The sequence below is a fragment of the Manis pentadactyla genome, chromosome 13 (assembly GCF_030020395.1).
Source record: "Manis pentadactyla isolate mManPen7 chromosome 13, mManPen7.hap1, whole genome shotgun sequence".
Lineage (NCBI taxonomy): Eukaryota > Metazoa > Chordata > Mammalia > Pholidota > Manidae > Manis > Manis pentadactyla.
The window spans coordinates 92,449,319-92,462,772 of NC_080031.1; the positions used below are offsets into that span (position 1 = coordinate 92,449,319).

General features: G+C 39.4%; 1 protein-coding gene across 3 annotated transcripts in view; it reads right to left on the reverse strand.

Moving 5' to 3' along the window:
* Positions 1-13,454, reverse strand: part of YTHDC2 (YTH N6-methyladenosine RNA binding protein C2) — a 113,800-nt gene that overhangs the window by 33,186 nt on the left and 67,160 nt on the right. For all 3 annotated transcript variants that reach the window (XR_008993386.1, XM_057490788.1, XM_057490789.1), the window contains exon 21: positions 2,481-2,607. Coding sequence is in view for 2 of the 3 variants with exons in the window: in XM_057490788.1 (XP_057346771.1) it covers positions 2,481-2,607 (127 nt within the window). In the remaining variant the exon portion in view is untranslated. The remainder of the gene's footprint in view (positions 1-2,480; positions 2,608-13,454) is intronic.

The window sequence follows — 13,454 nt, forward strand, 5'->3', positions numbered from 1 at the left end:
ACTCAAGAATGGACTAACAGGTACCAAAGGGAAAGGGACTGGGGAGGTTGGGTGGGTAGGGAGGGATAAGAGGGGGGGAGAAATAGGGGGGTATTAAGATTAACATGCATGGGGGGGTAGGAGAAAAGGGAGGGCTGTACAACACAGAGAAGGCAAGTAGTGATTCTACAACATTTTGCTATGCTGATGGACAGTGACTGTAAAGGGGTTTATAGGGGAGACCTGGTATAGGGGAGAGCCTAGTAAACATAATATTCGTCATGTAAGTGTAGATTAGTGATACCAAAAACAAAACAAAACAAAACAAAACAAAACAAAAAAAAGGGCAGTTCCTGTGTGGTAACCTCCAATGAGTTCTACACAAGGGTATAAAGGGCATATAAAAGTGTAGACAAAGGGTCTGTTTGCGTTTATACAGAAGATCAAAGCCTAATTGGGCTACGCCGAAAATGAACTAAGATACGATATGAAAGAGAACTTCCAACATCAGCACTCTCTGGAAGACTCATGCCAGAAGATGATCATCAAAAAACCCCAACAAAGATCCACACACTGCTACAGCTGTAGATGCACTCATCCCACCAGTTCCTGGACTTGCCATGGGAATGAGGAAGGAGATATCTAAGCTGGCCTGTGCATACAGTAAAACAACAAATTTGACTGGATCTATACTGTTGGAACTCAATCAAGAATTAGGAGAAGTGCAAATTGTAGCGCTCCAAAATCTTACAACTACAGACTATTTACTGTTAAAAGAACATAAGGGATGTGAACATTCCCCAGGAATGGGTTGTTTTAATTTGTCTGATTTCTCTCAGACTGTTCAAGTTCAGTTGGACAATATCCACCATATCATAGATAAGTTTTCACAAATGCCTAAGGTGCCTAACTGGTTTTCTTGGTTTCACTGGAGATGGCTGGTAATTACAGGTGTGTTTTGGTTATGTAACTATACTCCCATTATGTTAATGTGTGTGTGCAATTTAAGTAGTAGCTTAAAACCTATACATGCTGAAGTTACTCTACAAGAAGATATGTCAAAGAAATAATCAATCTTCCCATGTTTTCTGCCGCCTGCTACTTCTATAGCTTTTCTTCTTCCTTCCTAATTACAACCCTTAAATAGAATTCGTGCCTCATATCAAATTTACCGAGTATCATAATTCTTCCAAGTGGTAAAGATACCTCAAGACAAATGCTGGGCATAGAAGCCACAGGGCATAAATATGCAAAGAAATAAAAAGCTAACCTTTTCAAACAATAAGGCTTCCCTCTCACTTACCAACTTCACATTTCCCTGTATGGCCCCGGAAGATGACTGGTTAGCCAGAGACGGGTAAGATTCCTCAAGGGAGGAACAACCTAAGACAGGCACAGTCGCAGGGGGGCCATCAGGTGAGAAATTGGGGACCAACAGAGGTGAGGCTTAGAACCTCACCCCCCTGTTCTGAGAGAAATCTTCTGTATGTGTGGATGTTTTATTGCCCTGGTCTAGCTTGGATTAACACATAGTCTACAGGCACACACCTGATCATCTACATTTGCTCTCTTACAACACTAAACTATGTTTTCCACCTTTATCTTGTATCTACCTACCACTTCAGCATTTTATTAAAAATAATAATAATAAAGAGAGAAATGTGGTATCCACATATAAATCAAGTATAAAAACCAAATGAGTATTCATATTTGAACTGACTGTTTAGAGTTCATAATGCATGAGCAAAACTGAAAGTTTCTGTGATGACTGCCCTTGTACTGTTCACCATGTAACTTATTCACTATGTAAGAATTTGTTCTCCATGTAAGAACTTGTTTGTTATGCCTCAGAAGATTGGAGACTGACGAAAATTAGGCTTGGGGTGGATTAATGATTGTGCATTGAGCATTGACTCCCCTATACAGAATTTTATTGTCGTTAACAACCATTTGATCAATAAATATGAGAGATGCCCTCACAAAAAAAAAAAAAAAAAAGATAAAAAAAGGACAGACTTCCAATGGTAAAATAAATAAGTAAACGGGATGTAATGTATAGCATAAGGAATATAATCAAGATATTGTAACAGCTTGGTAGGGTGATAGCTGGAACCTAGAATTATGTATATAAATGTTTTATCACTGTGTTGTACACTTGAAACTAATGTAATGTAATACTGTGCGTCAACTACCCTTCAATAAAAAATAATTATCTTAAAAAATAATTAAAAAAAAAAAAAACACATAACGTGCTCATTGGCAAGAGTATCAAAACATATTCGTGTATTTCTCAACTTCAGCTTTTACAATATCTTTTTTTTAAATCAACAAACAAAAATTCAGGTCACACAGAAGTCTACAAAAGTGTTCATGTACGTAAGACATAAAGCAATATGAAAATGTCATAAAATAAGATGGCATCAGTTAATACTAGAAACACTATGAGGTATGGGCAGGGTACTCTAGGTGGTTTTAATAAGTTTTTTGAGGAAAAACTTCACCTGATGCTCTAAGTTGACCAAGCAAGTGAGTTCTCATGCCTATGATTATTTCCATGGTAGCTTGTGAAAGAAAGTTCTTTTCACAAAAGGCTCGCTCCCATCCATCACTTCGTGCTTTCTGCCATGCCTACAAAAATATAAATAACAAGATATATTCACCAGGTGGAGAAAGACAAATACCATATGATTTCACTTATCTGTGGAATATAAAGACAAAGCAAAACAGCAGTAGACTCATAGACACTGATAAGAAACTAGTAATTTCTAAGGGGGAGGAGTTGGGGCAGCTGGGGGGTGAGAGGGAGGGGAATAAAGAGGCACAATAATTCATAATCACAATATAAGCTAATCACAGGGACAGCAGTACAGTATGGAGAATACAGCCAATGTTCCTGTAACATCTTTCTACACTGGCAGATAGTAACTGAACTAGTGGGGTTGAGGATTTAATAATATGGATAACTGATGAACCACTGTGTTGTCATTTGAAACCAACATAAGATTGTATATCAGCAATATGTCAATTATAAAAAAGATGCATTCACCAATCACTTCTTAGGCTGCAAAGTAACTGAAAACCACTACATTAACCACTCAAGGTCAATTCTTCTAAGACTTTATTTTTAAAAAAACAACTATAATAGATGCAGAAAACAGATTGGTTGCCACAGGCAAGGAGTTGCATGTGTGAAATAGGTGAAGGTGATCAAAAAATACAACTTCCAGTTATAAAATATATAAGTCCTGGGAATATAATGTACAGCATGGTGACTAGTTAATAACACTGTATTATGTATTTGAAAGTTGCTAAGAAAGTAGATCTTTTTTTTAAGCAAACTTTTTCTTTGGAGATATAACTGACATATAACGTTAGTTTCAGATGCACAACATAGTGATTCAATATTTGTACACACTGCAAAATGATCACCTCAAAAAGTCTAGTTAACAGACTAAACAGCAGATCATAAAAGTTCTCGGGGCAGAGTTGAAAGACAAGGACGAACCTCCTCCCAAAAATACATAAAACACGAAAACACAGCAAATAAGCTAAGCCTGAAAACGACCTGAAGACTGTAGGACAGACTACCTACCTCTAGGGAAAAAGAGACAACTAAATAGAAAAGGGTAAAGTGGCAGAGTCCCGATCAAGCCAAACCCAAGCCATTTCCCAACCTCAGCCCACAGGCAGTACAAAGAGAAATGGAGCATGGAGGGGGCAGAAGCCCAGGACCACAAACACCTGGCCCTGGAGATCTGCTCCAGGAGCACGAGCCCTCATTAAATGGTGTTCTGGTGAGTAGCGGGGCTGGACAACAGACAAGTGGAACACTCAAGGAGGCTGAGATCCCACCCACTTGTGGTCAACAGGCATGCTCCACCAGTACCCATGAGAAAAAGCAAAGCAGGCAGTATGAAAGACTTCCCAAGAGCAGGAGGGGTGCCAGAGGGGAGAGTGTTTGATGGAGCTCTCTTCTCAGGAGAAAGGGCAGATGGAAGATACCTCCCCAGCCTGATCTCAGTCCAACAGGTTGGGAACTTTCGGGATCCCCAGACACTCTATCCCCCTTGCTGCCAATGCAGCTCTGAGGCTCCTCGCTGTGTGCATGTCCAGCAGACAACCCACTTGGCACGGCATTAGTGTCAGATGTTGCTGCCAAGCAGGCAGGAGACCCTCTCAGCACTCGGCTGTTTCAGCCCCCCTGGGGAGGTGCCCATAGGAACCAGTCCCAAGAGCTCCTTCCTCCTTCCAGGTGTCCAAGCCTGGTGCTGTATGCAAAGCTGCAGCACATCAGCCTTCCCACCCCATTATCCCTTCAGCCCCGCCATTGCTGCAAACCAGGCAGAGTGCAGCCCTGTACACAGAAAGCCCAACAGAGACCTCTGTGCTAATCACAAAGGCATGACCAAAGCAAACTGCTCACCTAGAATCAGACCACAACAAGCCACACAGAAAGGCAGCCCACCCAGTGCATGCCAACAAATGGGGCTCCCTCACTGGAAAGTAAAGAGCCTTGAGCTTCTGGGTACTAGAGGGCATCTCCTTCATAAAGCTATTACTCAACAGGTCAGGAAGCAGAAGAGACATCTAATACAAAAGAAGAAACAGAAACCCTGACAAAACAAGGCAGCAGAGGAATATGTCCCAAACAAAACTACAAGACAAAACACCAAAAAGAGGGCTAAATGAAACAAGGAATCATCAATCTTCTTGAAAAAGATTTCAAAGTAAAAGTCATAAACATGCTCACAGATCTACAAAAATATTCAAGATCTCAGGGAGGACTTCAACAAAAAGACAGAATACCTTCAGAACTGAAGAACACAGTATCTGAAATGAAACATATAATGGAGGGATTTAAGAGTAGATTATTACAGGTTGAAGAAGCTGTAATGAAATGGAAATTAGGGAACAAGAAAACAATGAAGCTGAGAAACAGAAAAAATGATCTCTAGGAATGAAAGACTAATAAGAGAACTGCACGACCAATCCAAATCAAACAATATTCGCACAATATGGGTACCAGATGGAGAGAGGGAGACTGTGTTATGAGTTATAAGAAATACATATTTGGTCATTCATATGTCCAAATATATATTTCCCAGGTATATTTGGTTTTCATCCACAGTTCCTAAAAACACTGCAGACTTAAAGGTGAAATGAGGGTTTGTCATGTTAAAGAGACTTTTGGACCCCCTCCCAAGGGCTGGAGGCTGAAAGAACCAGTGGCCAATAATTCAATTATGACTATGCAATGAAGATCTCACAAAAACCCCTGAGAAGAGCTGTCTCTCTCCGCTGTGCTCTGCTCTGTATTGCTCAGTTGATGCTGCTTCTCACTTGTTGAGAGCTTCTATGCTTGGGGAACCACATTGCATCCCTGTTCCACAGAGCCAGGCCCCAAGCTCCACAAGTACAGAAGCTCCTATATTTGGGACCTTGTCCTGTGTATCTCTTCATCTGGCTGTTAACTTATATCCTTTATTAAACTGGCAAATGTAAGAGCTTTCCTCAGTTCTGTGAGGTGCTCTATCAAATTAATTGAACCTAAAGGGGAGGTCATGGGAACCTCCAATCTATAGCCAGTAGGTCAGAAGCACAGGTAACTGCCTGGGGCTTGTAACTCATGTATGGAGTTGAGGGTGGAGGGCAGTCTTGTAGGACAGAACCCTTAACCTGGGGAATCTGATGCTGTCTTAAGGCAGATAGCATTAGAATTGAGTTGAGTTCTCAGACACCCTGCTGGTGTTCAAGAATTGCTTGGTGTTAGCAGGTGAAGGAAGACCACCTCCCACATACTTACACACATGGGAATCAGGCCTGGGAACCCAAATGGAGTTATAGTACTATTATTGCTGTGTAATAATGTTATGGTTATTTATATATATATATGTGTGTGTGTGTGTGTAGGGAAAGACTACACCGTTGTATTTGGCATCAGACGAGTGGGAATCACAGAGACAAAGGCATAGAAAGTATCTTTAAGGAAATAACTGTTGAAATCTTCTCCAATCTGGGGAAGGAAATAGACTCTCATGTCATGGAAGCACAGAGAACCCCTAACAAAAGGAACCCCTAGGAAGTTGACACCAACACATATAATAATTAAAATTGCAAAGACCAAAGAAAAAGAGAGAGTACTGAAAGCAGCCAGAGAGAGAAAAACGATTACTTATAAAGGACTTCTTAGCAGAAACTTTACAGGTCAGAAGGGAGTGGCATGATATATTTAATGTAATGAAACAGAAGGACCTCCAACCAAGAATCCTCTATACGGCAAGATTATCATTTAAATTTGAAACAGGGATTACACAATTTCCAGACAAACAAAAGTGGAAGGAATTCGCCACCACTAAACCAGCCTTGCAGGATATGCCAAAGGGACTGCTGTGGTTGGAAATGACCCAAGGGTTAAATAGTTTCCACCAATGAAAATAAACCCACAGGAAAGGTAGTAGACCAACTAGTACCAGGCAAGTATGAAATTAAATCAACTACTCACAAAATCACTCAAGAGATACACAAAAAGTGCAGAATATGACCTAATACATAAGAGTGGAGGAGGAAGAAGGAGAGGAAGAAAAGTAATTATAGATTGGGTTTGAAATAGAATAATCAGTAATTTAAGATAAACAGTTATATACTAAGGAATCTATCCTCGAACCTTTAGTAACCACAAATCTAAAGACTCCAATAAATACACAAAAGAAAGGAAGAGAAGGAGGGAGGAAAGGAGAGAGGGAGAGAGAGAGGAAGAAAGAAAAAAAGAGAGAGAGAGAGAGGAAGGGAAGAAAAGGGAAGGGAGGAAGAAACGCAGAAAAAAAGGAAGGCAGAAAGGAGGCAAAAAAGAAAATCTAAGCACAACATCAAAGAAAGCCATCAAATTTAATAAGAGTATATGAGAGGAAAAAACAGAACAGAGAATAGACATAAAAACAACCAGAACACAAGTAATAAAATGTCAATAGGTACATATCTATCAAAAATCACCTTAAATGCAAATAAGACTGAATATAACAATCAAAAGATAGAGTGAAAGAATGGATTAAAAAAAAAAAGACCCATGCATATGCTGCCAACAAGAGACTCAGTTCAGAACCAAAGACATTCACAGACTAAAAGTGAAGGGATGGAAAAAGTTAGTTCATGAAAATAATAGAAAAAACAGGAGTAGCAGTACTTATATCAGACAAGATAGACTTCAAAACAAAATAAGTAACAAGAGACAAAGGACATTACATAATGATAAAGGGGTCAGTCCAGTGATATAACCACTATAATCACTATAACCAGATAAAGGATATAACCACTGTAAGTATCCATGGACCCAATATAAGAGCACCTAAGTATGCACAACAAATTCTAACAGAATTAAAAGGGGAAACAGATTGCAACACATTCATTTTAGGAGACGGTAACACACCACTCATACCAACAGATCAACCAGACAGAAATAAGTAGCAAACAGAGGATTTGATCAGATCGACCTAACAGGTATCTACAGAAAGTTCCACCCAAAAGCAGCAGGATACACATTCTTCTCAAGTGTACATGGAACGTTTTCCAGAATAGACCACATAGAAGGACACAGCAAGCCTCAATGAATTCAAAAAGATTGAAATTGTACCAAGCAGCTTCTCAGACCACAATGCTATGAAAGTAGAAATCAATTACACAAGGAAAACAAAAAAGCCTACAAACACATGGAGGCTAAACAATATGCTTCTAAATAATCAGTGGATCAATGAACAAATTAAAACAGAGATCAAGCAATATATAAAGACAAATAAAGACAACTCAAGAGCTCAAAACCTGTGGGAGGCAGCAAAGGCACTTCTACAAAGGAAGTACATAGCAATACAGGTTTACCTCAAGAAGCAAGAAGATCCCCAAATAAACAGTCTAAAATCACAATTAGTGAAACTAGAAAAAGAAGAACAAATGAAGCCAAAAGTCAGTAGAAGGAGGGACATAATAAAAATCAGAGCAGAAATAAATAAAATAGAGAAGAATAAAACAATAGAAAAAAATTAATGAAACCAGGAGCTGGTTCTTTGAGAAAATTTTTTTTAAAAATAGATAAACCAAAGCCAGACTTATGAAGAAAAAAAAAAGAGTGTACACACACAACCAAAATCATTAAGAAAAAAAGAAGAATCACAATGGACACCACAGAAATACAAAGAATTATTAGAGAATACTATGAAAAATTATATGCCAATACATTGGACAACCTAGAAGAAATGGACAACTTCCTAGAAAAATACAACCTTCCAAGACTGACCCAGGAAGAAACAGAAAGTTTGAACAGACCAATTACCATCAATGAAATTGAAATGGTAATCAAAAAACTCCCAATAAACAAAATGCCAGGTCCAGGTGGGTTTGCAGGCGAATTCTACCAACAATCTAAAGAAGAGCTAATACCCATCCTTCTTAAAGTATTCCAAAAAGTAGAAGAGGAGGTAATACTTCCAAACTCATTCTATGATGCCAGCACCACTCTAATACCAAAACCAGGCAAAGATACCACAAAAAAAAGAAAATTATAGACCAATATCCTTGATGAACATAGATGCAAAAATCTTGAACAAAATACTAGCAAACAGAATTCAAAAATACATAAATAAGATCATCTATCATGACCAAGTGGGATTTATTCCAGGGAATGCAAGCAGGGTACAATATTCATAAATCAGTATCATATATCACATCAACAAAAAGAGGAGCAAAAATCACATGATAATCTCAATAGATGCTAAAAGAGTATATGACAAAATTTAACACCTGGTCATGATAAAAACTCTTTAACAAAGTGGGTAGAGGGCAAGTACCTCAACATAAGAAAGGCCATATATGACAAACCCACATCCAACATCATACTTAATAGTGAAAAGCTGAAAGCTTTTCCTCTAAGATTGGGAACAAGACAAAGATGTCCACTCTCACCACTTTTATTCAACATAGTACTGGAGGTCCTAGCCCCGGCAATCAGACAAAAAAAAGAGATAAAGGCATCCAGAATGCTAAGGAAGAAGTAAAACTATCACTATTTGCATATGACAAGATACATGGAAAACCCTAAAGAATCCACCCAAAAACTATTAGAACTAATAACTGAATTCAGCAAAGTTGCAGAATACAAAATTAATACACAAAAATCTGATGCATTCCAGATTGTACCAGAGAAAATAGCAGAAAGAGAAATCAGGAAAACAACTCCATTTAAAACTGCATCAAAAAGAATAAAATACCTAGGAGTAAACATAAAGAAGTAGGTGAAAGGCCTATAGCCTGAAAATGACAAGACACTCATGAGAGAAGCTAAAGAAGACACCAATAAATGTAAATACATCCTGTACTCATGGGTAGGAAGAATTAATACTGTCAGAGTGGCCATCCTGCCCAAAGCAATTTACAGATTCAGTGCAATCCCTATCAAAATACCAATAGCATTCTTCAACTAACTAGAACAAGTAACTCTAAAATTCATATGGAACCACAAAAGACCCCGAATAGCCAAAGCAATCCTGAGAAAAAAGAACAAAGCTGGGGGAATTGTGCTACCTAACTTCAAGCTCTACTAACAAAGCCACAGTAATCAAAACAATTTGGTACTGGCACAAAAACAGACTCATTTATCAATGGAACAGAAAAGAGAGCCCAGATATTAACCTATGCATCTATGGACAATTAATATACACTACAAGGAGCCATGAATATGCACAATGGGGAAAAGAGAGCATCTTCAGCAACTGGTGTTGGGAAAACTGGAGAGCTACACGTAAGAGAATGAAACTGGATTATTGTCTAAGTCCATTGTCTAAGATCCAAAACTTGAAATGGATCAAAGACCTAAATGGAAATCATGAAACCGTAAGACTTAAGAAAAAAACACAGGGAAAAAATCTCTTAACTATAAGCATGAGCAATTTTTTCCTGGACACATCTCCCTGGGCAACGGAAACAAAATAAAAAATGAACAAGTGGGACTACAACAAACTAAAAAGCTTCTGTACAGCAAAGGACACCATCAGCAGAACAAAAAGGTATCTCACAATATGGGAAACTATATTCATAAGTGACTCATCTGATAAAGGGTTAACATTCAAATATATATAAAAAAAACTCCTATGCCTCAACACCCAGAAAACAAATAACCTGATTAAAAAATGGGTGCTGAGGGGGCATGGGGACAGCTGTACAACACAGAGAAGACAAGTAGTGATTCTACAGCATCTTACTACGCTGATGGACAGTGACTGTAATAGGGATTGCAGAGGGGACTTGGTGAAGGGGGAAGCCTAGTAAACATAATGTTCTGCATGTAATTGTAGATTAACGATAACAAAAAAAGAAATGGGTGGAGTACTAAACAGAAACTTCACCAAAGAAGAAATAAAAATGGTCAACAGGCACATGAAAAGACACTCCACATTGCTAATCATCAAGGAAATGCAAATTAACACCATAATGAGATATCACCTTACACCAGTTAGAATGGCCACTATCCAAGACAAGAAACAACAAATGCTGGCTGGCAAGGATGTGGACAAATGAGAACCCTCCTACACTGCTGGTAAGAATGTCAACTGGTATACCTACTGTGGAAGGTAACATTGGGGTTCCTCAAAAAGCTGAAAATAGGACCTGAGAGGAAAAAAGATGGCAGTGTGAGAAGTGAGGCAAAAATCTCCTCCCAAAACTACATATAATATGAAAATACAGCAAATACAACTAGTCCTAAAAGAGTGACCAGAAATAAGAGTGCATCAGCCAGTCTACAGCGGCAAAAAGAGAACATCTAACATCTCACGATAAAGGGTAAAGTAATAAAACTGCAACCTGGTGGGACCTGAGCACTCGCCACACCCAGGTCACTGGCAGGAGGAAGAGAATCAGAGCAGGGAGGGAGTAGAAGCCCAGGACTACTAAATACCCAACCCTAGAAATCTACTCCAGGAGCACATATCCACATCACTTGGTGCTCTGGAGATTAGAGGGGCTGAAAACTGAAGTCAGACTAAGACTGCAAATAGGTTCATACAACCAGCTGCCCTGGAACAAAAGAAAGGCAAAGACTTCCCAACAGTGAGAGGGTGGCTAAAAGGGAAAGGATTCAGAAGAAGGAACAGGTGGACAAAATCGTCCCAGCATATTCAGCCAAGCCGGTAGGGAACTTTCAGGAGCCTCAGGCACTCCATTCCCCTGGCTGGCAACGCAGCCCCAAGACCGCATACTGCAATAAGCAGCCTGTTGCTTCTTCCTCCATGCTGGCAACTGCACACAAACCCGCTGCTCCCACCATTGCTCCAGACCAGCCAGAGAGCAGCCCCACCTACAGCAACTACACGGTTTAATGCAGAGGCTGCCCCCTGCGCACAGCTCACTGGCCGTGACAGCGGAGGCAGGCACTGCAGCCAGGACACAGGAAACGGCTCTGTCCTCCCAGTAGACATGGGCACCACTCGCCGGTGACCCCCACCATCACTCCAGACCAGCTGAAGGGCAGTCCCACACATGGCAGCCTAGGCAATTAACCCAGAGGCTGCTCCGGGCACATGGCTCACTGGCCCAGACAGCAGAGGCAGGCACTGCAACCAGAAAGCAGGAAAAGGCCCACTCTTTAGGGTAAGCACTAGCACTGCTCACCTGCAACCACTGCCATCACTCCAGGTACTGGGCAGCTCCGAAGAGCAGAGCTGCTGGGCACTAGAGGGCACCACCTAAACAAATCTAGTATTTCTCATTATCCAATAGGATTATGAAAAGAAAGAAGAACCTTACTCAACCCCAAATCCCTCAAACACCAGAAAGAGGGCTCACTGAGACTGAAATCACCAATCTTCCTGAAAAAGAATTCAAAATAAAAGTCATAAGCATGCTAATGGAACTACAGAAAAATATTCAAGAGCTAAGGGACGAATATAGGTGGTAGGCAGACACCTTAAAAAATACAGTAGCTGAAATAAAACATACAATGGAGGGATTTTAAAGCAGATTAGAATAGGGAGAGGAGATGGTAAATGGAATAGAAATTAGAGAACAGGAATACAAAGAAGCTGAGGCACACAGAGAAAAAAGGATCTCTAGGAATGAAAGAATATTAAGAGAACTGTGTAACCAATCCAAATAGAGTAACATTTGCATTATAGGGATACCAGAAGAAGAAGAGAGAGAAAAAGGGATAGAAAGTGTCTTTGAAGAAGTAATTACTGAAAACTTCCCTAATCTGGGGAAGGAAATAGTCCCTCAGGCCATGGAAGTGCACAGATCTTCCAACACAAGGAACCCAAGAAAGACAACACCAAGACGTATAAAAATTAAAATGACAAAGATCAAGGACAAGGATAACAGCCAGAGAGAGAAAAAATAACACATACAAATGAAAACCCATCAGGCTGTCATCAGACTTCTCAACAGAAACCATACAGGCCAAAAGGGAGTGGAATGATGTATTTAATGCAATGAAGCATAAGAGCCACAAACCAAGAATACTCTACCGGGCAAGGTTATCATTTAAATTTGAAGGAGGAATTAAACAATTCCCAGAAAAGCAATAGTTGACAGAATTTACTTCCCACAAACCATCTCTACAGTGTATTTTAAAGGGACTGCTCTAGATGGAACTCCTCCTAAGCCTAAATACCTGTCACCAGAGAAAATAAAACAACAGTAAAGAAAGTAGACCAATTAATTACTAATAAATACAAAATTAAATCAGCTACCCACAAAGTCAGTCAAGAGATACACAAAGAGTACAGAATATGACACCTAACATAAAGAGAGGAGGAGGAAGAAAAAGAAGTTGGGGGGAGGGAAAGAGTCTTCAGATTATGTTTATAACAGCATAATAAGTATTATGGTAGACTTCTAGGTAGTAAAGAAGCTGCCCTTGAACCATTGGTAACTAATATTCCAAAGCCTGAAATGGCAATAAGTACATATCTATGGATAATCACCTTAAATGTAAATGGTCTGAATGCATATATCATAAGATAAAGAGTTACAGAAGGCATAAAAAAGCAAGAATCATCTATGTATTGCCAACAAGAGACTCACTTCAAACACAAAGACATACACAGACTAAAAGTGAAGGGATGGAAAAAGATATTTCATGCAAACAATTGGAGAAAAAAGCAGGAGTTGCAATACTTGTATCAGATAAAACAGACTTCAAAACAAAGAAAGCAACAAAAGATAAAGAAGGACAGTATATAATGATAAAGGGGTCAGTCCAATAAGAGGATATAACCATTATAAATATCTATGCACCCAACATAGGAGCACCCTCATATGCAAAATACTAACAGAATTAAAGGGGGAAATATAATGCAATGCATTCATTTTAGGAGACTTCAAAACACCACTTATTCCAAAGGACAGATCCAGCAGACAGAAAATAAGTAAGGAGACAGAGGCACTGAACAACACATTAGAACAGATGAAACTAACTGACATCTATAGAAAACTCC